At 35.2% G+C, this 27,031-nt stretch overlaps 1 protein-coding gene across 1 annotated transcript; it reads right to left on the bottom strand.

The window, feature by feature from the left end:
* Positions 1–26,230, bottom strand: RHBDD1 (rhomboid domain containing 1). Its single transcript, XM_074153776.1, has 6 exons — positions 25,798–26,230; positions 22,397–22,529; positions 15,605–15,693; positions 13,893–13,946; positions 9,661–9,780; positions 1–32 (listed from the first exon to the last, which is right to left on the bottom strand). The coding sequence occupies exons 1-6, from the start codon at positions 26,228–26,230 to the stop codon at positions 1–3; spliced, it is 861 nt and encodes a 286-aa protein (XP_074009877.1).
* Between the last annotated feature and the right edge of the window lie 801 nt (positions 26,231–27,031).

The following is a 27,031-nucleotide window of genomic DNA, read 5'->3' on the forward strand; positions in this document are numbered from 1 at the left end:
TCACAGCAGCCTTTTCCCTGTTTTATGCTGCACTAGAAGCCAGACAGGGACTACAATTGAAAAAAACCCATAAAATGGCAAATCTGCTTTTATACTCTCATCTCCTTCCCTCTGCAAAATGCAGACATGCTATACACTAGATTTGGCTTTTTAACACTTACCACTGTCCAATTCTTTCCTATTCAGCTCCAAGCAGACCACATTTAATAGCCTACGCTATTGTTTCTAACACTGCCCTTTAAGTTTTTGTCAATGTATGAAAGAATTTTGTCATGCTATGAAGCAAACTATTCTTCCTGGTGCTGGTGCCAACATTCCTCATCTACAGACTTTAACATTGCAAAGTGGTGAAGAAGAGAAATGGAAGTCCAACTACTGTTTCTGTGCTGTGCTTTGGAATGGCTGACAAATGAAAAATCAAATTAGCAGGAAGTTAGTTGTATCTAATGAAGTTAGAAGGAAAGTAACATACAATGAATCCAGATAGAACTAGATTGTTAGAAGAACAAGCGAGACAGAACTTGAACGCCAAGTCTCTCATTTGTTTTTAAAAGAGATAAAATTGAGAAACACACAACCCATTCCCTCCAAAACACCTGATATTTTGTTTTGGTTAGGGGAAGAGATGGTTAAGACTTAATTTGGATACCTTAATCCCTCCATATGTGAGGATTTTAAAATTTATTTTAATCACACCTCAAATTCTCATTTTTGCTTTATCCATATCACTAAAATAATGAACTCTTGTTAAAGTAACAAAAGTTGTTAAAAGTCAAAGCTGCACACAGTACTCAAAACTGCACACCGCTGACTCATATTTAACTTGCCATCAACCCAAACTCCCAGATGTCTTTCTGCAGGGCTGCTCTCCAGCCTCTCATCCCCCAGTTTGTACCTATAACCAGCATTACCCCATCCCAGGTGCACTTCTCTTGTTAAATTTCACATGGTTGGTAACTGCCCAGCTCTTTAGTCTACCCGGATCTCTTGGGAAGACCTTGCCCATTCTACCATTACCTGAGATGGCGTGGTACTCCAAGCATCATCCCAACAAAATTAACAGAACTTACTATGAACAAGGACATTAAATTTGTGTAAATCCATTTTCTCCCAATTTTTATTCCTCTGAAGCGTATACTGCACTGTGAAATTATGCCAATTTTCTTTGATCCCTCCTCCTCTTTCAATGTTATATATTAATTTATATTTTTCTTTGGCTATTCCCCTTGTTTTTTCTTGATCAAATTTCTCAGCAACTAAAACGGTATTATTTCCTTGAGGTTTGCTGTTTTAAGGGCCATTAAGAAATGGCAGTTTTTAAGCGCACAACTGAAATATACTTTCCTCTTTACAAAGCCTATTTGAAATTATTAATACTTGTTAAGATCTGTATTTATCATCTATTAAAAAACCTTGAAGTAAAAAGAATTAAGCAGTATGTGCTTACTGCCAGAGGTAAACCAGAGAGCTATGGAGACCACTTGCTCAGATCCTAAGATCAGAATCTGACAACAGCTTCTGCTTTAACGTATCAAAAAATTCTTGTTGAGCTAATGCTGTATAAGAGATGTTACATTTATGTATAGTCGGTTATTAACTTGTTCATCTAAAGAAATAAAGTGGAAAATTAAAAGTCCTTATATTCATCTTCAAATAACTGAAAAAGTAAAAAGTGCTACCTAATGAGTCTTAGTAGATCCAGAATCCTGAATACCGTCAGGGTCAGTAATTTTGGAAAATTATTTAATTATGAATAGTAACTCCTTTATTTAATCAGGCAAATGGGCTTTGGCTTTCCATTTAAAACTGTTGTTAAAAGGTGTCCAGAAACCTAACTGGTTTGTTGTTTTTTTCAACTACATTCTAATTTTCATCCAAACACTGCTTTACATGAAGTTGATTAAAAAAGTACTAAATAAATGCATTATTCATCCTTTATAGTATCATCATAGCAATGTGTTAAAAAAATGACTAAATGAATGTTTAAGCTATGTAATTACTTAAATGAATAAAGACAGAAAGTACCAAGTTATGCTGATTTGAATCATCATTCTTCCCTCTTTGAAAATAATACTCAAAACTAGATTTAAATTAATTCAGGTTTGTCAAACCTAGGTGCTAGGCACAGCGTTTCATGTACTACAGGATATAAATGGTACTACATATCCTCTGCCAAGTCACTGAAAAAAAGTGCACACATTCACCACCACCGTGCAATGCTGCGAGCCACATCTGAAACACTGAGCTATGACATCTAATAAATTCTTTGCAGAAAGGACCACATCTATCCCTACTCACGCTTGCTAAATGTAACTCACTGCATCAGCAAAACTTCTTGAGCTAATCAAACTAAGACTTTTTGATCAGAGCTGGCTCATGTCCAACCAGCTTTCGGGGCAAGCTGAGCTTGCTCACCTATGTCTACAGATTGCACAGTTGTATTAGATTGAATATGAAAGACAAAATTGTCCTGAATATTCCTTTTATGTATAATCCTAAAATATACTGCTGCCAACTGACAACAGCGGGGAATCTATTGTAATGCTCAAAATATTACAGATTAATTTTTAAATGCAAACTAGAAGCTCCAGACAAAAACCAAAAAGTATAGAAGAGAAGCAAACTAGAACACAGTTGGCCTTAGGACCATAAGGATGCAGCCACGATGATGGTCAACAAGACATAATATAGAGATATATATTTTTCTTGAAACTACCACAAATGACTGATTTATTCAGTCAGACATCAGAAAAAGGCCCAAAACAATTTTTAAGATAGTCCCAATGAACAAATGCAAACTATACCCAGTCTATAGAATTAATCCAATGTTAAAACAACAAGAGTTAAAATACTAAATCATGGGTAAATTCAAGATTAGGAATATTTACTGACCTCAGTTTACTACTAAAAGCATCCCCAAACTTTAACCTTTGTAAGACTCTTACTTTATATAAAATCACATCTGGAAAAAAAAACCCACTTAGTTTTTCCTTTACTGCATTTCTGCTTGCCTAACAAAGATGCACAGCAACAAAGGAACTCCAAACAATATCCATTTCCCAATGCCAAGACTAAGAAACCCGGACAGACGGAGACACCAATGCAGACTGAAGCTGCTCACAGCTACTACCACTTTCTGCAAAGTGGAAGAGAGTGCTTTTATGTAGCCCACACACCCCTTCTTCTAATTATGCCCACAGCTGCTAAGCAGAACTGCCTGTTCTCCAGCAAGGTGACCCTGCCAAACCCACTGTGAAAGGAACAACAGTTGTTCCTTTAAGAAAAAGTTTTTACTGAGGGGGGGGGGGGGGGGGGGGGGGAATATCCAGAGACCACTGAAGTCCGTGAAAAGCTTCCCATTTGTATCACTGAATCCTGCATCAAAACACCAAGAACAGCCTCTACCTCCATATGCAAACCATGCTTTTATAATAGATGTAGTGTGAATGTAAGAAAAACATCTCTAGCTACAGTCAAAGATTTGACTATTTCTTTAATAAAGTGTTTTCTTCCTTTAATTTTCTTTGGCAGTTGAAACTTTTGCAAGAAGGAAACCATCCAGAAGAAAGATGCATTGGCAGTACCTTCAAAAATGTTTGCATATTTAGGAAGTCCAAAAAAAAAAAAAAATCAGCATTCTGTATACATTTTAGCATGAAAATCTGAATAAATACTTTGTGTCAGTACTACATACAAACCAGAGCAAAATAGACTTGAAAAGCATGATGTATTAGTATGTCAAACTGAATCTGAAATTATGTTCTAAATTATTCTCAATGTACTCGTGTCACAATGCTTCAATATTTTCTATTTTTAAAGTTTTTCACATGAATAACTGCAAGCACATTATCACTCACGTGGAATGAAGCCCTACTTTTAAATTAATAGTCTGTCTTTTTATCCCTACAGCATATAACTTGGGAATGCTGCATCCGAGGAAACTCAAAACCTTAGGCAATATTGGATGCACCAATGGACAGAACTTTTTCAGGAAGGGCAGATGAGAAAAAATGGGGAACACAGTCTCATACATTTGCATAACAAACTTTCATATAAATGTACTTTGGATCAAAACCCAGTTAATGAGGAAAACACATCTTAGCTCTTCCAGTTCACTAATAAACTGCTGAACTAGTTTTCTTCTGTACGCAGAAGTGTTTCAAAGGCAAGAGGAAATGGATGCACACAGAACTCCTGAATAACGGGCAGGAAGGGAAATAGAAAAGGCAAAAACCCAAAGACCATACAAGCAGTTTGCACAACATTTTCTAGTGTTGGTTTGCCCATCAAAAGTATTCTCTTAGTACATTTTCCTCCAGATACCTGAAGGAAATCACTTTGTGTGTGTGGATACGCTCTGCACACACACACAAGTTGGACTTCAAAACTCAGATGCAAGTCCTAGCATATGACTTCATGAAATGCATTTTAATCTGATACCATGTGCTGCACATTTGATATATAAACTATTTTAAGACATTTTTAAGGAAAACCATCAGTCAAATTCAATGATTGGCATTCCTACAATTGCAGAGAGGAAAGATAACACTGATTGAAAAAAAAAAAATTGAATTATACAGCATTTCTCTATAGTCTTATCACATCAGTTTCATTCTTATTGCAATGTTCCATGGATTTGGCAAATTTCATAGACTACTAATAGAATTCCAGTCTCAGTAGAAGAAAACAGAAATGGGAACTCTTAAAAATTTAGAGGACAAGGCAGCCAGATGTCTAGGTATTTCCTAACTACACCACAAATATACTTATGACTAGCCCATACTTGGCCATCTAAAAACTTTAAGTGGATGGGTTGGGGTTTTTTGCTTTGTTTTAAATTGGAACTAAAGAAATGCATAGACAGACAGACAGATTCACTATAAAATATAAGAGGAATATCTATACATGTGTACTTATAAGTATTTCTCCTTAATCACAAACTATAAAGACTATCACTTACATGTTTAAAGAAGTTAGTCTTAAGAAAAAGAGGAACATTCCACGAGCTTGCAAGGGATTCTTAGCATTATTGAGATTGAAAGACAAACACTTAGAAGTTCAACTCTCAAAAAAATCACAACACCCACCATAACAAAAATCCAAATCCACATCCTACACTAATTGAGATATTTCTTCAGAGCAGAATATCAAGTAAATAATAGATAAGAGATATGGTATACTGGGGTTACATTAAGGATGGCTGGTAATACTAGTATTAAACAAAAATGGCAACCATATAGTTTAAATATCAAAGGCTATGATTTTTTAACCCCAAAGTTATTTTCCTGACTTACCTAAAGGAATAATTATTGCAATTTGTAACCAATAGAGATTATAAGAATGGAAATTTTAAAAACAAAAACAAAAACAAAAACCACCAAACAAACCTTTGGAGAAAAAAAAACTTAATGGTGTTTAAACCGATTCTTGTTTGAGACAACAACGTATCTAAAACTGGGAATGGAAAGAATATAACAGTTCCTTTTCGTAAACAGACCGAAATAATTTTGACAGTTTGATAGTCTTAAAACTGGTGTCTACATAAATCCCATAAGCAGAGTAACTTCCTTTGTTGCATTACATACCAGTAATTATTATTATTTAAGAAATTTTCAGGATATGGCATAAAAATAGAATTGCAGTTCCGGAATGCATGACCGTGGAATAAGCAGAAATGCGGTACCTTTATGGTGGCTTATGATTACAGAAGAGTAACTACTGAGTTTAAGTTTGATGCACGTCTTGACACAAATTAGTGTTCAGTTGTGAACAACTGACACCAGGAAATTCTGTACTATGCCACCAATTCTTTTAATAGCTTACTAGGATACTAACACAGTAATTTATAAGAACATTCAACAAATCAATACTCCAAATCTGTAATGGTGCATTTTGTAGCCTAAAAACCCTAATAAATGCATTTGCCCAACTAAGAAAAAAAAACAATCAATTTAAATTTTTAAGTACCTGAAGGGGACCTACAGGAAGGGTGGGGAGGGACTCTTTATCAGGGAATGTAGCAATAGGATGATGGATAACGGTTTTAAATTGAAAAGGGGGAGATTTAGACTAGATAATAGAAAGAAATTCTTTACTGTGAGGGTGATGAGGCATTTTAACAGGTTGCCCAGGGAAGCTGTGGATGCCCCATCCCTGGAAGCGTTCAGGGCCAGGCTGGATGGGCCTTTGAGCAACCTGATCTAGTGGGAGGTGTCCCTGCCCATGGCAGGGTTTTGAAACTCAGTGATCTTTAAGGTCTCTTCCAACTCTAACCATTCTATGATATCCGCAATATGTTTTTTGTCCAAGCTACAGAGCAACTACGATGGTATAAATATCATGGCTGGGGAAAAAAAAAAAAAGATCAAGGAAAGCGAGCCCTAAATTTTAATTGTGGTACCCGATCTTACAACCATTTAGCTACCTGTTTCAAATTATTTTATGTAAATTTTAGTCATGTTAAGTACCTGTTTCATCATCCATGTAATTGCAAGCAACTGTGAATGTCATGCTTTAGGGAAAAATGTATTGCGTTCAAAGGACAGTGCTCGTTCAAGTTAATTATTTTTCAAACTAACTGACAGGGAAAAATATCCTAATTACTCGTTAGCACAGTAAATTTAATCTCATCCTTTGTGTCACTAAAACACATATGATCAATTATATGCTCTATATTACCTTCTTTGGGAAATAAGGTATCTGCCTATAGGGAAGCTTAACTTTTAAGCAGCTTGTTTAAAGAGATATTTTAAGAGTTTAGTTCTGAAGTCTTGCTTTTCCAAACTAAGGTGGTCCAGCAGGTAGAAGAAAGAGGTGCAAAATTAAAGCACTCCTGTGAAATCACTGAAGTCAACATCTATATAACTTTGATCACACCAAACTATATTTGAAACAATATACAACACATTTTCCTGCTTCACTTATCTGTGAGGCTTAAAAATTATAACTAGGACTGAAAACAGACACTATCATAGTCTTAAGAAATGCTGCTGTCTCAAACGGAAGTTAAAAATGTGACTTGGTATGCCACAGTTATCTACCAGTGAGATATACTTAGAGAGAGATGCTATTTAAATTCTCTCTCATGTTTCAGAGGGCATTGTCCAAATCAGAAAATATTTCTATTTATAGTTGAAAACTTTGTCCAAAAACAACAAGCAGACAAGAAATACTTACCGATAGTGATGCAGATTATTTAAGACTACAAATGAAAGCTGCAGGTGTTCCACACTGATATATGAAAGCCTTTAAAGTGGGTACTATCTAGTTATTTATATTATCATAATTCGCTTATTGTTATTTGTATTCTGTTTCCTTGGTAGTTTCAAAAAACCATAAACATGGCTCATTCTTGAAGATAACATTTCAAAACTCTTAGTATTAAAAGCTTTAAAGAATTTCTCTTTCAAACTCATGTTAAAAATGATGTAAAATGTCATGTAAAAACAACAGTAAAATAAAAAGTAGCCCTTACAATAAAGCTCATTTTAGACCCATTCCTTCCCAAAATCTAGAACTTACATAGGACAATATATTGATATGACTTTGTTAATTTTTAAAAGTTCCTGAGACATCATGAACAGTAACTAATTCACTATCTTCTGCTGACAAACCAGATGGACTAAATGCTATTTTACAATTTAACTGAAAGCTAAGATTGTCATTATCTTCTATGGTTTTCAGTACAGTTTCATTGAAATGGGGACTGCTCAGATCGCAATAATTTCTAGAACAAATATATTACAATAATAATTTTGCTGCAGAGAATGTTTGGGTTTTTTTTTAAGTTTCTAGCTTCACAATGTTGAGGGAAAGTTAAGACAGAACTACACTTAAAGAACAAAGGTGAACACAAAACTGAAGATAACTAGAAATAAAAAAAAAAACCAACTTAAAGTCCCCCTTATTTCCCTTAAAGTCTGCACTTCTGCCTCCCAGGTGACTCTCACAAGAGATGCAAATTTAATAAAGCAAAAAGCTTTATTTACTTTAAAATATAGGTTAATTAATTTCTCAAACTGCAAAAGCCTTTTCCTATCACAATCTTGCCTCATCTGCTGCCTTTTTAAAACTATCTTCCATACAACATGACATGTTCTTCACAATAAAAAATAGGATCACAGAAGGTATGAAAGTAAAAGTGATGATGATTTGATGATGATACCCATTTTCATATTTTGCCTGGTATTTCTCTGACAGCCATAACACAGTGGTGTAAGTTAATTTTCTGAGCAGAGATTTATGAATGGTGCTCTGCATTTTAAGTCTTGCAGTTACAAGTAGAGGCTTCTGTATCTTTTTCCTAATGAACACTTTCTTGCACCCAGGGAGTGCAATAGAATACCAAGATTAAGAAAAAGAAGGAAAATAACATTGACAGATATTCAGTCAGGTTGGTTTTTTTTGTTTTTTTTTTTTAAGATTAAATGTTACAGCTTTACCAAATTTAAAAGAAATAGTTCCGATTTCTTAAGTTAAGGAGCACCTAAAACCTTTGGCTGAATTCCCAAAGGAATCCATATTGACATGCAACAGATTAAAGAGGAAGCTATGTTTGATATAAAAAAAACCAAAACACTATCTCAATATCAGAAAACACATACTATGTTCATTTCTGCCCTTTATCATAGAATGGTTACAGTTGGAAGGGACCTTAAAGATCACCGAGTTCCAACCCCCCTGCCATGGGCAGGGACCCATTCAGCCTGGTCTTGAACACTTCCAGGGATGGGGCATGAACAACTTCTCTGGGCAACCTGTTCCAGTGTCTCACCACCCACACAGTAAAGAATTTCTTCCTAATATCTCATCTAAACCTCCCTTCTTTCAATTTAAATATTTACATAAATCACTTCAATATAAAAAATTTTCATAACTGCGTAATAGAAATTTTACGTGATGTTCTAATAATATGCTGTCAGTCCTATTGAACAGATTTTCCCTCAAGCCTTGAAGTTTTCAGAAGCTGAGAAATAGATTCTACAGAAGTTATTTTTCCCCCTCTTGTTTCACTTGCATTATAAAAAGATCAAATGTATTCTAATGAATGTATTTTATACCAATTTAACTAATAAATTTCAATTAAACACAATCACTATTTTTCTTTGTAAACTTTTCTATCATTTTTTTTTTCTTTAGGTGTTTCAGCTAGCTAGAATATAAGCTTCCTTTAAGGTAGATAAGGACAGTGTGAAAAGTGAGAATCAGTACATTGTCAATTAAATTTGTATAAAAAGCAAAAATATACACACAAAGTTTAAACGTTGGCAACATCAACTCTTCTATTATACCACTTCATACTGTATTTTAGAGTAACGTAAGATTTTTTTTGGCAAACTCAGTAAACAAGTTTACTTAAGGGTTTTTTGTTATCAAAGGATTTCTTTTACTGTAGTAGTAACTAAGGTAATCAAGTAATAAACAATTATGAATAAATGTAGTTACACTAAGAGAATGATGCTGCATCCTCACACTACATTCTCCGAAAATTCTACCAGGAAACTTTTATCTGCTTCTGAAGATCTCCAAAATACTGAAAATAGCGAGCAATACATTCTTCCCCTGCCTTGGGGATTTTAACTTAAAATTTAACCTTTAACCTTTTAACTTAAAATAACCTTGAATTTTAACTTAAAACATAAAATGCAATAACATTCCTACCTCTTTCATTAAGACTGTTTAGCACTGCCCTTTCCAGTTGTTCTTCTTCAGTGAGCCCACCTGTATAATCGTAATAGCTTCTTGGTGTTCTGTATTGGTAACCTGGATAGTCATAATAATCTGTAAAATGAATACAAAATACAGAAAATAAACTGCTGCTACTCAGGAGGAGACTGAAATCAAGTATTATCTCCATGCTATCTTTCTTCCACAAATTATTTTAATTTGGGAAAGAAAAAAATTAGGATTCAATTACTTATACAACATATGCCATGAATCAACTTTTAATTTATGAGGTCAGACTATGGTAACAGGAGAGAGAAAAACAACAGAAAAAAGATGGATCAAACATCTTGGGGTTTTTTAATTGTTATAAATAAGTGTCATAGAATTACCATTATTAAGAAGTTTCACATGGAAATTGAAAGACACTTTTCATCAGCTCCTTTTAACATTTAATTGTCAATACTTGGACACCTTATAGATGTCACTAGAACAGCAACAAAAAACCAGGTAGGTTTCAGGCTTTTTCCCACCTGTCTGTCCCTTCCCCCACTGCCCATAAACAATACATGCCAATGCCATTGTAAATTCAAATAATGTTTGGATCTAGAAAACACAAGGGAAAAGATTCCTGCAAATTTTTGCAGTAATATATACAGCTAATATAGTGCTATTGCACAGCTACATCTGCCCTGGAAAAAACCCACCAGACAGTAGATCTCATCTAATGTCACAATCACTGTATGTTGCCTGCTCTACTGACAACCAAGTATTTCTAACCATTTGCGAAGTTTGTCAAAAAAAAGCACAAACAAGCCATCATCCACTCAAACACATAGGATTTAAAAGAAAAAAAAATTACTTGGCTAGAAAATTGAACAAGACTCTCTCTCTGATCTTGCCCAACAGAAAAATTAAGGAGAAAAGTCCCATTTTTCTATTCCATGTTTGCATCTTCAAAATACAAACCTTTGGGTGATATTTTAATTTATCTTCCAGACAGCTGGACAGGGGATTTTGAATAACCATACAGAAACATAGCCAGTTTCTTCCAACTGATTGAAAACATACACAAGTTCTTCAAAATGAAATAATTGGAAATATTTTTGTATGAAACAAATACAGCACATCATTTCCCTTTATCTGCAGATTATTAGCATCAATGATAGTCTTGTGTTATCTCACTAGTTACACGGATTCCATGCGTAAACTTCTTGTGGAGTTTCTGTGATTAGTAACAAGCATAGACTATGAAGTGAGGACATACAAATAATTTCTTTTAAAAAAAATCAGTGTTAAAGAACCTTAAGACAAATAAATATAGCAATATCCTATCTTAAAGTTATACAGGAAAAGCAGGAAAAACTGAACAGGGTGACTGCACACCACCCTGTACAGGAGTATATATATTCCTCTGTGTATTATGCAAATATACCTCCATATATTTTATGTACACATATGTGCACAGAGATGTAGGTATACATATATACATTATCACACACAGGAAAAAATGTAATTCTGTCCATTTGCAAATTTTTCCTTTGTCCAACATACAGCTAACATTTGGAGAATTTTCACCCATCTGCAGTGAACACTTAGTCCTAACCTCCAGTAACCTGAAATTCTGCCATTTCTCAAATGATCAGCAATGCCTTTGGTTAGAAAAGATTTTTAGTATTTTTTAATCTGTATGAATTACAGCCGTATTTTTTAATCTGTATGAATTACAGCCATATTTTTAAAAAACTTTAAAAGCCTTTAAGTCACACTGGGAACATTCAAGAGATCATTCTGCTGAAAAATAAAACTGACTGCAGGATACTATTTAGCTGTTATATATTGCACTTTTGATGTGATCTTCATCTATTCCCCTCATTCCCCTCTCCCTATGTTAACCTGAACGAACATTTTCTCAGCTGTAAATTTATTTTCTGGTGACTTCAAAACTGCATGCATGAAGACTATAAACATGCTTTTAGTACCAGAATTAAATTAGCTGATGAAAGAAAAAAGGATGTTGTATTTTAAGTTTGTTCTATTGCTGTAAGTTTTTGTGTGGTTAATGGTTTACACTGTCATAAGTGCTCAGAAAGCCGTAATATTTTATTTTAAAAATGAGAAACACTTTGGTAACATCGACATGTTCGAGGTGTTCCTATTAATCAAAATAAGTGTCCTAATACTTTATTAATGAACTGCATTTAGAGAAAACCCTAATTCATTTACTAAATGTGCTAAAATTACACTTATTTTTTTTCTATCGCTCTTTCCTTGTACTGTATCACAAAATCTCTTCTGATAACTTTGTCTATTTTTCCTTTAAATAGGTATTTAAAGGCAGATAGTAATAAGTCAGCAATACCAGAAAGTGAAAAACTAATCAAGATTAAGAGGTACTGTATATGCCTCATTAGCCTATGGCACTAGAGTTTTCTTAATTCACAGGTGGCCAAATTTATTACATATATCATATACCAACTAAAAGTCTACACCTTCCATAAAGACTTCTGCAAATAGGATGAAAGACAATTAAAAAGTATATACACAAGGAATGAACATAAGAAGTATACATTTATTTTTTTAAATTGCAGGTGTAAGTCATTTTAGAGAAATGAATTTAGTACAAAAAAGTAAAATATGTATTTATATCTAAAGCCAAGCTTGGAAGACAGGATAATTCAGGTTAACCCTCTCCTTTATCTCCCTTTTGTCCAAAACAAGTCAAAGCAACAGCATGGCTACCTCAGGGTCTGCCTGAGACACACAAAAACCCCCAGACTTCCTTGCTGTCAGCATACTAAAGTTGACAAAGTTGCTATGTAGTCCTCCATAATTCTAGATATATTATTTAACATAATGATAAAATTGGAGGTAGATCATGGAAGACAAAATTTACCATAGAGAATAAAAGCAGCACTAACCTTAGTTCACTGTGGTGCCGAGTAAGCACATCTCACTTAAAGTTTATAAAAAAAAAAATCCCTGCATGACTAAATGTCAGAGAACATTAAGAATGATCAAACGTACAAAATAGTTTTCATATAAGCAACTACACACACTCCAACTTTTCAACCAGACAGAAAAGCTTCCTTTGGTGAGTATAGTACTGAAGTCTATAAAACCATAAAGAATATGAAGAAAGTACATAAAGAACGAAAGTTTGGTTTCTTTTCCCAGAGAAGAATTAATGTGCATCAATTGAAATTAGCAGTTAACAGGTTCAAAACAAACAAAAATGACAGATTCTGCACCAGGAAGTAACTGTGAAATTCTTCTTCTGTGATGTTGTAGGTGTTAAAAGAGTTCATGCCAATTCAAAGAGTTTTTGACATATTCATGGAAGAATAATCCATCACAGGCCATTAAAGCCAAAATTCCCCCATAAAACCTTCTGCTGAGAACATCCTTAAGCCACAAGCCACTGCACAGTGGCAGATATTTGAGGGAGTTATCACTATATATTTATCCTGTTCTTACAGCAGATGTCTAGGAAAGAGCATAAATCACTGCAGGTGATATGATACAGTAGGCTATACATCCCTTAGCTTTGATCCAACGCACAGTCCTTCTCACAGCTGGCTCCTCTTCTCCCCCTCACAGACAAGGCCTCCACCTATTATTTCTATACACTCCACATATAATGACTCAGTGTTCTGCATGAGAAGTGAATCAAACACACTACATTCAGAGTATGCCAGTATTCCAACTATCCATCTATATACTGTGATGATAGCCTAAATCTATTTTGGTAAGGAGTGGGCTTTTTGCATGTAAATTACTTGATTTACAGAAAGTGTTCAAAAGAAGAAATTCCTTGTCAGAGGTGGAAAAAAACCATCCTAGAATGGAACAGATAAATTTGCCAGACCGGGGCAGATCTATCAAGGTTCAACAGGCTGCTTTCAGCAGACACAACTTCCTCCCTGCTGCACCTTCTGCAACGGGAATGGTATTTCCCCAGAGAAGCGTTTTCTGAAGTAATGACCTTAATTTGAGGTTTAAAGCCTCTTGTACAAAAAATACATCCACACAGTTCCCTAAAAAGGAAAGGTGATACATAACCAGAGAAGTAATAAGTTTAGCAAATATACATATGTGCAGAATATTTTTTATATTATATATGTTTCCATTTAACTAGCTCATCTATAGGTTTTCTATCATTAGCAAAAATGATGTCCCTATTTTTAAAGCTGGAATAAGTCTTCAGGTAAGTGGGTGAGAATACTGACCTGAATAGTAGTAGTCCCTTGGCCTGGCAGGGTCAGTGAATGAAGAAATGCCACCTAAATATAATAATAATAAACATACTATTAGAATAAAATAATCACTTCATATGTCTTCATAAAATACAAAATCAAATTTAAATTATATCTTTCTTTCAGAGTCTGTTTTGTAAGATACAAATTTGAAACAACTGGCACTTACGAATTTTTTTTGCATCAGTGAGAGAATATAGCATTGGCAAGCTTCTATGTTGTTCTAGATTTTATATCAGTGTGCCATATTTCAGCAACACACCCATGTAGACTAGAAAAATGCAAACCAACCTAATAAATGTTCTCCAGAACACGTAATGAATAATTTCTGCACTGAGATTGTACATTGGTAAAAATGGGTTAAAGCACAGAAAACTGAGGACTGGAATAACACCACACTGTTTCTGCTCTGCTACATAGGAAAAATATGACCTGGGCACTGGAACACTCCTTCCTCTAGGTCTTAGTCACACAGCAACCTTCATAGCAGCAGAATCTCCACAACATATTTCACTAACAGTGCCATGAGTTTCATCACAGAATCCTAGAATAATTCAATTTGGAAGGGACCTCAGAATGTCCATAGCCCAATTGCCACTCAGAGCAGGGTTAGCTATGAGATCAGACCAGGTTACTCAGTCAGGGCTTTACCTTGTCAAGTCTTAAAAACATCCAAGGATGGAGACTGCAGGACCTCGCTAGGCAGTGTGATCTGATCCTTAACTGTCCTAATAGTCATCAGAACTGCACCCCCCCGCAACCCCGCCCCATGCCACAGAAACATGCAATATTAACATTTAACTAATGTGGCACTATGACTGCTCACTCCAGTGGGGTAGGAAATCTGATGCTCCAGCCTATTTTTCCACTTAAAACTGCTAGAAGTATAGGACTTGCAGACTATCAACAAACTGTGATAAAACGTCCTGTGAAAAGCATATGCATCTGAACAAATAATTTCCCACTATACAAACACCATATCCATGGTCAACTCAGTGGCAGAGTCATGAATAAAGCACTCAACATATTAAGTGATCAAACATAGAAAAAAAAAGAATTCTGACAACCAACCCCAGCACAGTTGTTGTGGGCTTAGACTTCCAATTAAAACACTAAAGTTTCTTGCAGTATTCATATAAAGTTTGCAGGGCTGTATTTAAAACAACTGTCAGACTAAAGATGTCTCAAGATACTATCTTTTTTTTAAAAAAAGATAGTATTACTACAATATGAAAAGCTGTAGTATTACACCATTGGAAAGCTTGAGAATTGCAGTAACAATTTCTCAAGCATCACACAACCTTTTTCAAACTGTGGGGACTTCCACCAGAATGGCAACAAGTAGTAGAAATCAACGTGGAAGCTTACTGTGTTCTGGCATATTTTTATGGCTTTACCACACTTCATTTGAAGTGACATTTTCATTGACATCTTATATGAAATATTTTACTCTAAATAAACATTTAAAAAGAAGGGTAAATGGTATTCCTCTAAGTAAAAATATCTGAAAGACACATTTAGTGGTTCTTATAATCTTTTTCCTCTGCACTCTCTTTAGTAACAAGCATATCTTTAATTGCCTAAAAACTTGCTGGAATGGCCTGAATTCCTATATGCAAGACTCATTGAATTTTAAAAATATGTGTCTCTTCTGCAGATTTTACAAACTGAGCAAAATTACGTACCTGCACAGGCTTTCATGATCTTTTTCAGAGGTCCCATAGTGTACATCAATCCAACAAGAATCCCTGCCAGATGCCCAGCAAAAGAAGTCCTGCAAAAAAGGAAAAACTTGTGAGTGAAGGAAAGGAAGACTCTTTTTGTAGGGATCCAGAATGCGGAGTGCAGGATTTGTTGTAACAGAGAAAGTCCAAGTGAGATCAAGCATAGATAAATGACTTGCCTCCAAGGACACAGCACCAAGTTTTCTTTCTTCATAACTACCCTAAAATTGGTAGGTATAGACAGTTACAGAAAAGTAGCTAACAAATATCCTGAAGAAGCTGGAAACTACTTGGAGAGATCATTTTAATTGCTTATTTCAAGGACAGAACACCATTTCCCTAAAAGCATTTAGAGACATACTGAGGTAGGAAACTAGTTTTAATCTACAAAAAAAGTAAATCCACAGAATTATGCTGAAATGTCTAGGTAGATTCTGCCAAAACCATTTACAGTTTCAAGTGGAAGCATAAATACAGTACTTTCTACTGCACTATCAACACAATCCTACAATTAGTCTGAGATAAGCATGAATGCAGATCTGTTGCAATCTTTATAACATAGTGCCTTCAAAACGAAAAGGAGTGAAATGCTGAGATCCAACATACCAACAATTTCTATAAAAAAAGATCATTGTCCATTTGCATAGAGAATGAAAAGGCTCTCGAGTCTATTGAGAATTCATCAACATAGAAGCATATGTTTACAGTAAATAAGGAGATTTGCTCCAAGTATTGCCATGACTATGGGGTACTCATATCATAAATCGATTTTCAGCATTGATTTTAGCAGCTTTCAGCATAAACTCTTTTGTGTTTAATCAGTTTTAAACATTAATTAAGAGCAAAATCTTTTGAATTTAACTCGGTTTAAACATTATTTGTAAGTTGTTCACCTCTGTTATAACAATAGAGAAGCCAATACACTAAACATTAAGATTTCCTAGTATATGCAACATCCACTGGATTTGCACTGGTTGTCCAAAGATTCAAATAATGTGAGCTTTTTTTCCTTTATAAAGCAGAAATGAAACCTCCGTTTAACATAAAAACTAGATTTAAACATTATGCTTTTTACATTCTAGTCAGAAATCCAAAAGAGTTACACGGGTGACAGCATACACACTCATGACAATACAACTTCCAGGCATCACTGGTAGAAGTATACAAGAAAATGCATGCGTCACTAGAGGGAGATAAAGATCAAATCTCAATGCACTCTTTTGCTGCCTACTTAACCACAAACTTGTATTCTGCTATGTAGAGCTGCAGTGCTCTCCCATAAGTAACTAGAAATGTATAATTTTTTTTTTTTTAGAGTAACACAAATGCTGATGTGGAAATTTATAGGCAAGAGGTAGTTAACAAAATAAAGTATCTATAAGGAACTAATTTTCTAAACAGATTTTTTTCTGGAACAGATTTCCCAAATTTGTGAAAAATACATGCCTGACTTGAAAAACGTCAGTACACAAAACATTAAGATACTTCAAGACACCTTACTCTAGAAATCACCAACATTAAGTTATTATTCTGTATTCCTGGCAGTGTTTTAAACAAATTTTATGCTCCTCTTGATTTTTCTGAGTACAACACTGTCCTACAAACGCCAACATCAATGTCTTCACTTGCAATACAGTGAAGCTGTTTCTTTACAACTTCAACTTTAAAAAGTCTTTAAGGGGATAATTTCCACTTCATGTCTATTGAATAGATTAGTGTACTAGATGCCTAAATATTATTGACCATTTAAACATAAATTATATTCAAGGAGTAGAAACTTATGGTTTTCTAATGGTTTTCTAAATAAGAAATAGTATCATATACACTATCACTGACATGCAGAAAATCAGTACATTCGATAAATCACATTAAATTTTCACCATATGCTGTCATAAAATTAATTTGAGTGTGATCAACAGTAGCACCTTGCAACTTGTTATTGCTAAGGAAAAGCAATTCTATAGAGTGAAAAAGACAGCTTTCCTTACATTAACAAAATGCTTAATGTTACAGCCAAGTTAAGCAAACATGACTTCATTTTAGAACGCGTTATGCTGTAATTTACTCAAATGGTAATACCTTTTTGCTTGGTATCATTTATAGTATGGAAAACATCTTTACAGATATTTTCCAAATGTAACAACTATAACATACAGATAATATGCAATTTTACCAAAAAAAAAGCAGTTTTATTAAAAGCTTTCAACATTTTCAAAACAAATTTCAAATTTCAATTTCAAAACAAATACAAAAGTATAACTATGCAGCAAAATTCTGAAGTAGTTAACTTGTCTTTTCCCAGCTGTTTTGAGGATGGGTAAGGTTCCAGAGGACTGTAAGGATATTTCTACACCAATTCTTAAGCAGGTAAAAGAGGAAAAAATTAAAGAAAAGGAAGAGGAGGGCTCTAGTCAGAGGACTACAGACTAATCACTATCTTCTGTCCGCAGATAAAACTATTTGTTCATCAATTACTGAGACAAATGATTTTTCAACCAAGGTAAAAACACCAGAAACAGATTTGTCAGGAACAAATGTCAAATCAATGAAAACTTCTCCTTTGACAGGGCAACAAGCTGCACAGAAAGGGAGAATTAGCAGATGTCACACATGCTGTAAGAATGTAGCATTGTCTCACAGTATTTGTCATAAAAGAGGCTTAAAAATCTGAAACTCTAAAACTACACTAAGCAGATCTCTAAGTGGTTGGTAAGTCTGACATTACTTGTCAGTGATTCATTATCAAATTTAGGATATGAATCAAGTGGATTTCTACAAGAGTCTATTCCAAATATTATTTACAAATTACAAGCTAAGAGAAGCTGTAAGGCTCACTGGAGACGGCATTAGAACTTAAAGCAACCTTAACAAAATGCAGTAGTGGTTCAGGGAAAAAAACCAGGGTGCAATTCAAGTATTTCACCAGAAATATGTAAACAGGAGCACTGTCAGGAAGTAAAATGAAGTAGCCTTCCACTCTACTCAGTAGGTCTCATGGGCAGAACTGAACCTCCTTTTTGCATACTGTACAAAAAGAAGAGCAATAAAAAAAACAGAGAGCCCACAAAAAGACTTCTGAGAAAAGACTGAAGGGATTACAGTCACTTCAATCTACTGAAGAATTCTCTCACAGATACAATAACCTTGAAATATGGAAAAGATTGTCACAAATAGGAATGAATACACTCTCCATATTCTCTATCCATAAATAAGGAGTAATGGACATAAGTCACAGCCAGAGATTTAAAAACATTTAAGTAGTAGACCAGACTGCCTGGAGAAACTGAAAGTCTCCACCCTAGTCAGGCAGAGACCTCCCAGATCCTCCTGGGTTCAGGGCCCATTCTCTCCCACATTTGTCTCCGCTTTGCAAGGGAAAATGACAAGGCTACTAAGACCTTGCAAAGAGCAATCAGAGTTTAGTATAGTGATGATCTTTAAAAGTGCATTAGACTAAATATTGATACATATGAACTATATACACATACATTTGTATATAGACATGTATATGTTTGTCCTTCTGAAGTTATCACTCAGAGCATTTGTTTTGAGATCAGATTTATTCAGATGCCCTATAATCTTTCTGGAATTATTCAATTTAAGTACATGACATAAAATAACTGTTTTACATGTGCAATTAATGTTCTTCTATCCACATGCCTTAGTCCAAAGTGGATACTCCTATTTCCAATGAACTTAAATATATTTGAATCATTAATCCCCAATAATACTTCAATGTCAATCTTCTTGACATTTTACTGCATTTTACAGTGAATTTTCATTTTCAGTCGACTGCCTTTCTAAAAAATTTGCATAATGGATTTCTTGCTTATGAGGCTGCCTGAGTTTTATCTGCAGACGTTAAAGCTAATGGCAAAACGACAACTGTTTTCACAAGGCAGAATTATATGCAAAATTTGGAACTAAATGCCATGGATTTTGGCTGAAAAGAAATTAATAAATAGTTCACAAATAGCACAAAATAAGTTGCATGTAGAAGTCTTGTCCAAAAACGTATTACCAAGGCTCCTTTCACTTCTATTACAAATTCCACTCTTCTTTCTTGTCTAATCCAGAAAACTGCGGTTACTCCTATTTTCTGCTTTTTATATACAGTAAATAATCCTGGATATATTTAAAAACTCTTACATTATCAGCAATAAAGCAACCACCATTATCAACAGACTCCAAAATAGGCTTTTTACACTATTCATAATAGCAACGTCTTGATTGGAATGTATATTTCACTTGGTAAAAATTGGCTGTTAATTTTCAGTTAGACTAATGAAGAAACATTCTCCTGATTGCAACATGATAAACTACTTACCTTTTCCTGCTGGTTAATAAAGAAAAATTGACAATATTTTTTTTTCACAGCACAATTTTCAGTTTCTATAATACAAGCTGAACTTTGAATGGGAATAAAAACCGGGTTCTTGACTTCTTAAATTGCATGTTTTCTTCTCTAAATGTCAATGAGTTTTATCAATATTAACTAATGCTCTCCCTAGTACAAAGAAATTCAAATGATGTCTCATTTAATTGTTTTGTTTGAAAATGCAGATATCCCCAGAGATCTTGTTTACCTCAAGCATTCACTTCATACTAATGTTAATTATGCAATATGTCTAAATACTGTTTCCTGAAGACATTTGCCACCAAGCTGATGTGCACATTGCTTCAGAAAAATCGTCTAAACAGAATTAATCATACTTTTTCATTTGGCTGTGTAATTTCCATGAAAACTGGTATCACTAGAGGGAAAATCATTTGGACTGCATTTGCTTTTCACTTATGAGAGACCCAGCGTTTACAAGCCTCTTAGTATTATTTTTTACATTAATATCCAGTATCCTTACAATGAATTCAAATCAATTCCTCATTACTATTGGTGGATTTATCCTGAATTATTTCAATTCTGTAGTGTCAGTCACCTGACTGACCAAATGAAAACAGAGCGAGAAAGGCTATACCTACCACTTCACTTAACTTCCATAACTTCTTCCCAAAAGTAAACTCCAAAGTCTGGTAGGCATTATTATTTATGCATGCGATTCTCCCACAGGACAAACCCACATACTTAGCAACAGAAGTAGCTTAAACCATTGCTGCAGTCTTTTGCAAAAAGATCTTACTTCCATGCATCTCCTACTCCAAGGCTAGGAAGCATGCATTTGCTGAACAAGCAAACAAAGGAATAATATCAAAATTATGTACTAGAAAGATGTAGATCAGCATAGTTTTTGAAAAACAATAAATTTTTTGAGATCATGGGAATCAAGTCCATGTATTTATACATAGTTTATTTCCAAATTAACACAAGCACAGAATCACCTGCCCATGACAATTTATACACTTTGCTACAAAATTTAATCTTGCTTACAAAGTATGCCATGTAGTTAATTTACCAGTGCTAAACAACCTACCTGGACGCAAATTAAACCAAATGAAATGACTGCATAAGTAAAAGTCAAACCAGTACACTTACACAGCCCTATACAGGAAAATGCCATTGCTTCTTTAAATGGAAATGGGAAACTTCTTAGTAATTTTGTAACACGTTGGGTAAATAGCATTGAAAAGGAAAAGCTAACTTTAACAAAAGAATAAAAGGCTATAAAATGGTTCTCATCACCTAATGCTATTCCTGTCAAACTTGGGTTTTTTTGGTTGGTTGGTTGTTCTTAGCTCTTTTGTTCCTGAGGGAAAGTTCTCATCAATGAGCAGCACAAAAATCAAAGTTTCCAATAGTCTCAATATTACTTGTGAATCCTTCATTGGTATGGATTCTCAGGTGATCCCTATACATCATTCCACTAAGGCAGATCCAAATTTATTGCATGACTTTCTGTCTGGACAGAGTTCTGCCCCAATTACTAACCTCTTATCTATTCAAAACTAAATTATGCAACTAGATATACAAAGGGACACCATTTAATCAGACACTTCAAACATTACAACATGCCCTCAGCACACAGATGAGCATGCAAGAGCAATGCTCTAAGAGCTACAATTGTTATGGTTCATTTCAAGGCACTTGGCAGTTACTAATTAAACATGCTGTGTTCTGAGACATGAATTTCTTGTTTTCTCTGGCCCCCATTATTATTTATGCGCTGTGAAACTGTCCTATCAGGATTGCATGTAACCATGTAGAAGCTCTTTAGACCAGACAGCAATCTAAGCTTCCATAAGATTATGAAAAGGTTTTACACATTATTTCTGGACTGTCTATACACTTCCTACCCTAAAGACATTTCTGCAGTAAAGCAACTGAGGGAGGTGATCAGCAAGACCGCAGGACAGTAAAACTGCATAAAATTTGCAGAATACTGGATGATAGCTTCATCATAAACTAGAGCAGTGACTATAACAAATGGACAAAAGGGATTAGGACAGAAATAGAAAGCAAACAGTGGAATGCTGTTTTTCTAATTAAGCCCTTGGCGCTACAGCATATTACTTTGGTTACTTTGCTGAAAACACATCCCTTTTCTTTGTCCATCATCTTTTGTTATCTCCCCTCAAATTCTTAGTAATACCTTCTGGGCGCAGTATTTCAGTTTTTTTATTTTGAAATGTAGTCAGCATACAGGGTGTCAAGGAAAAAAGCAAACTGTAACCTCAACACTTAACCGTAGCCCAAACACTTCATTTGGATACCAGCTAACACTACACTCATTTCATAACACATTTCAAACTATTCGAGATGGCCCAAATCTCTTCTCCTTTTGAAACATTAAATGTACTTACCCTGGGGAGATTAAATGAATAGCCACCAGCTCCACCCAACAAGCATATTTACTGGGTATCTGCACTCCAAGGACACTGCTGACTCTTCCTGGATTGTAATGGTTGTTGAGAACTTTCAAAGCAAACAAGACTCCTGCAAGCAAGAAGAAATCAGAAGTACTTAACAAGAAGAAAGAAAGAAGTACTTGCGCACAAATAATAAAGAAATGCAAACAACGTAACTACTGAAACTGAAGTACCATGCAGTTTCACAGCACCACAAAGCATACTGTTGCATGCCAGAAAAACAGTTCCAAGCTGTTTTTTGAGTGACAGTTTTCAGTGACTTAAAAAAAAAAAAAAGGAAAAATGTACATATCTGTATAACAGCCAATTCTGAGTTGTTTTTTAATATGCCTACTTACTGTAGCTATCCAGGTATTCAAAATGGTACAAACAATTTTAAAATGGGAATTTTAGTTGAAATATTGACAAAATTATTGAACTCAAAAAAAATGTTCCATGAGTTGAGAAAAGCCGTTACTGAAAACAAGACAAATAGATGCATGTGAAGCTCAACAGTAGGCTCAAATTTTGAATTAATGGAAAATCATCTTACATATACTCCAGAATCACTTGTTTCTGAAAAAAAAAAGTAGATAAATCACCTTTGATTACACTAAATAATCATTCATTTCTAATTGACTGCAACTGTTTTATCATGCAAGCAATAGCTGATATGACAAAATGAATTCACATAATTTATTGGAACTTTCAAAATGGTTTTGAGAAAGTTTCTCTCAAGAAAAAGTTCACACAGTTGTAAAAAAACAATCTGAAAAATCAACAAGTAAAAGATTTGACACGGAAAAGATAGCAGAGTTGAACATCAATACTGATATACTAAATAAAAAAAATGAAAAAGGTTTGCCTCCCCTTTTAACACCACAGAAAACAAGAGACAACAAAATCCCTTAATCTATTCAGTGATGTAAACATTGTTATTCTAGGATCAAATATAAACAGGGATGTGTGTATGCACATACACACACGCTTACACTACTTGCTGCTGATGAACCTGGACTTGTTCAGAAACTATATATTTACTAAAGGAGAAAAATATTGAATAGCAGCAGCATAGTTTAGTAGTCACCTCCATCCAATCTACTCTTGGCTCACCAGAACCCTGTCTGCACAGCTTCAATTTATTTTTTTAAGGTTTAAGTGTTCGTTGGAACTGCCTGACCTGGTACATCGTCGGGTTCCATCCAGGGGACAAGAGGCAGGTCTGTTTCATTCATTTAAAATGAAATAAAATACTAATTAAAAATATCTGGGCATCCCAAAACTCTTAAATATGCATACAGACTGACTCTTAAAGAAATAGTTATCAGGAAAATATTCATGTTTTCTTAAACAGCTGCTCCATATACATGCCATTTGCCTCAACTGAAGAGAAATTACCTACGCTAAAGGTCATATTGAGGATGTTGAAGGTTTAGAAAGATCAATTATGGATACTAACTCTGTCAGAGCTACTTTAATTTGCTGCCCAAATAACAGCCAAATTACGTGCACGTTGGCTGCAGTCCCACATTTCCAAGCTTGGAATACTCAAAAGATGCTGCAGAAGATGTCACATCAGAACAGGCTGCAATACTTGATGATAGATCTGAACTATCTATCTTGCAGAGTATCTAAATTAAAATCCAATTAGGTAATCCCTAAATTGACAAAAAGCTTGACTTTTAGTCCTTTGCACAAATGGCTCAGTAGATTAGAGTCTTAGCCCCATTTCTTTTTAATTCACTAAGAAAATCCAAAATATATGCTCCAGCCAATATTGTAGTATGGCTGACGCAAGTCTCTTGTAAGGAATGTAATGGGGACCCCATCTGGCCCACCACCAATGCTTGTCCTGCCTGCCAGCACCACTGCTGTTCGGTAACTTGGTCTCTTTTGCCATAAAGCTGCATGGTCTGGATAATTATATCAATAAATCTAAAAGGAAACGGACATATAAGTTGCTATCTGGCTAAGTGAGAAGCTGGAGACTAATGTGGTGAAAAAAAAATTACAGTGAAATCTCAACACTACCCCATTATATGCTAGTATTATATTCCCAGTTATGCAGTATAAAGAAGTTTCATTGTAAATTTTTGAAATATTCACCCTTCTCATTCCTAATAAGAACTGGGTTGATAGTAAGCTGATTTAAGGTACGGACTGACAGGAAAATACAGGAAAAGCCTCACATGGATGGTGCATTATATAAGTGAATAGTCAAAACTGATACTTTTTCACAACTTCTAGGTCTCAACTTCTCATCCTACAGTCTAGGATGACACAAGAAAAGAGGTTCAAAAAGAAGCTTGATGACAACACCTCTCAGTTTTTCACAGAGAATAGTATTACAGAGCACATTTCCCCCATGAATCACCCAGCAATAGCTGAGAGTACTGTATAAAAGCTAACCCTGTAAAGTCCAGCTGAGACTGGACTGGGTGCACCTATTTCAGTCATTTTACCACTAACAATAGATATCCAGTAGAGTTCTGCAGTCCCTGTTAGGGAGCAGCAAGAGCAAGATGCTCGGCAAAGGAAGTGTATCCAAAGGGAACAGGGAGGCAGGTAGGCTGGCAGCCACCTTCCCCAGTAGGGGCCCGGTCCCATAGTCCTTAGGCAAAGTGCGCAGAGCAGGATGGTGACAGCAGGTGGGGCTGACCACGACCCAAGATCACCAGGCTCATCTTCCTGACAAAGCAGGACCAAAGAAAGTCAGGGCCCAGGCCAGAGAAGCACATGGCGAGGCACAGATGCAACGTAGCTCAGACAAGGATGACACAGAGGGCTTGAGCTTCAAAGCAGCTGCTGAGCAATGAGGGAAAAGGCCCCTGGTGAGGCTTCTCTCAGCCATCTCACACACCTCTTTTCCCACCCGTCTAAGGTGGGTTGCAGCCACCCCACATCAGAGCTGTTTTTGAGCACAGGCAGCAAAACTCTGCAGGGAAAGAGGCTGCACTCAGGGCCCCTGCAGACACCATACAGGCCAATATTAGAACTCAGCATGTCTCGTTAACAAAGGGCTGGTGACCAGAGAATATCTGAAGCTCCAAATGAGCAACTACCAGGATTTTCCAACTTGAATACCACAAGGAAACCTTAGAGGTGCCAAAGCACCTTTGTCAGAGGTTGAAACAGAGGATTTGCCTTCTAATGCTAGCTCCCAATGACAGCATGAGTACAGATGTACCCAAAGTACATGCTTTAAATTAAAGAACAGGATAACTTTACTGACATAGTGACCACAGTCATGCATACGGATGTACACCTATCCATTTTCTGCATTCAACAAATATTGCTGTATAGGACCTATAAATATTAATTTTACATATGTAAATTGTTCTAACTCTATACGTTACCTGAAAAACCCACAGCACAATTCATTTCATATGAAGGATCATCCAGGATTTTCACAAGCATGAATTCCAGTACCATATAAACAACTCCAATCAGCAATGAAAATACTGCAATTATGTATGCAAACCATAGGCTCTTAAGCTTTTTTTCCAGCATTATCCCCTTCCAAAGCATGGAAACCATGTTATAATATAAATGCCAGTCATCTGCATGGTGGAAAGGAGAAAGCAGTAAACGCTGCCAGTTCTTTCTGTAGAAGCCTTCCTTTACACTGATGCACACTTCAGACAATGGCTTCACAGGATTCAGAAAGAGAAAAATATTCAGTATAAGTACCCCAAGGGTAACAGAAGGAATGTTCTGGAGTCCAACTTGAGAAATTTGATAAAGCAGCAAAAGCAGTCCAGCGTTGACTCTTCCCTGCCTTCGTTGCATTATGACTTCTTATTCAAAGAAGTGTGAAGATTATTCTGATTTCTAGTCTTTTGTTTGAATTGAAAACCATGCACGTTTTGGGAATTCTGAAAGAAAAAAGAAAACTGCATTATTATACATATACAGGGGTGTCTTCAAGCTCATCACTGCCTTTTTTTTTTTTTAAACAGCAAATTCTTCAAGCTAATCAGCTGAGACCTTTTTAAAATCACAAAAATTCAAGTGAGGAAAAAAAAACCCAGAGCTTTGAAACTGGTATAAGACACAAATAAAAGGTATTTATACAGATAATACAGACAAGCGTTGTGAGAAAAAAAAAGTCTGAAACCTCTCTTTCATGTTCCTGGACAGGCTTTACTTCATCTACAAAATTCTTGTGTGTTCTAGACATGTTCTCATTAATATCCTGATTCACTCACAATTATTAAAATTGGACAGAAACCAGTTAAAAATTCTTCTCCAGAGTCTTGGTTTTCAGGCTTCCCATCTTTGCTACATACATTATTTTTTTTTTATGACCATTTTTCCAACTTTTACAAATATTCAATGCAAGCTAAGAATGAAAATTAAAAGTTAACATTTCAAAAAGTAACAGAGACACAGCTAAGTACTCCAAAATTTAAGCTTTGAAAATTGTTACAGCTTTCCTAGCAACTAGAATTCCAAGTTTTGTTTAAAAGCATGCAATGGAGAAAAAAAAAAATCTGTAGGAGGAAAGCATATACAAGAACAGCACATTGAAAATTTTCAGTTACAGCAAAATATCCATCTCTGCCCTATTTATGCCAGATAAAATGGAGG

The sequence above is a fragment of the Numenius arquata genome, chromosome 9 (genome assembly GCF_964106895.1).
Source record: "Numenius arquata chromosome 9, bNumArq3.hap1.1, whole genome shotgun sequence".
Taxonomy (NCBI): Eukaryota; Metazoa; Chordata; class Aves; order Charadriiformes; family Scolopacidae; genus Numenius; species Numenius arquata.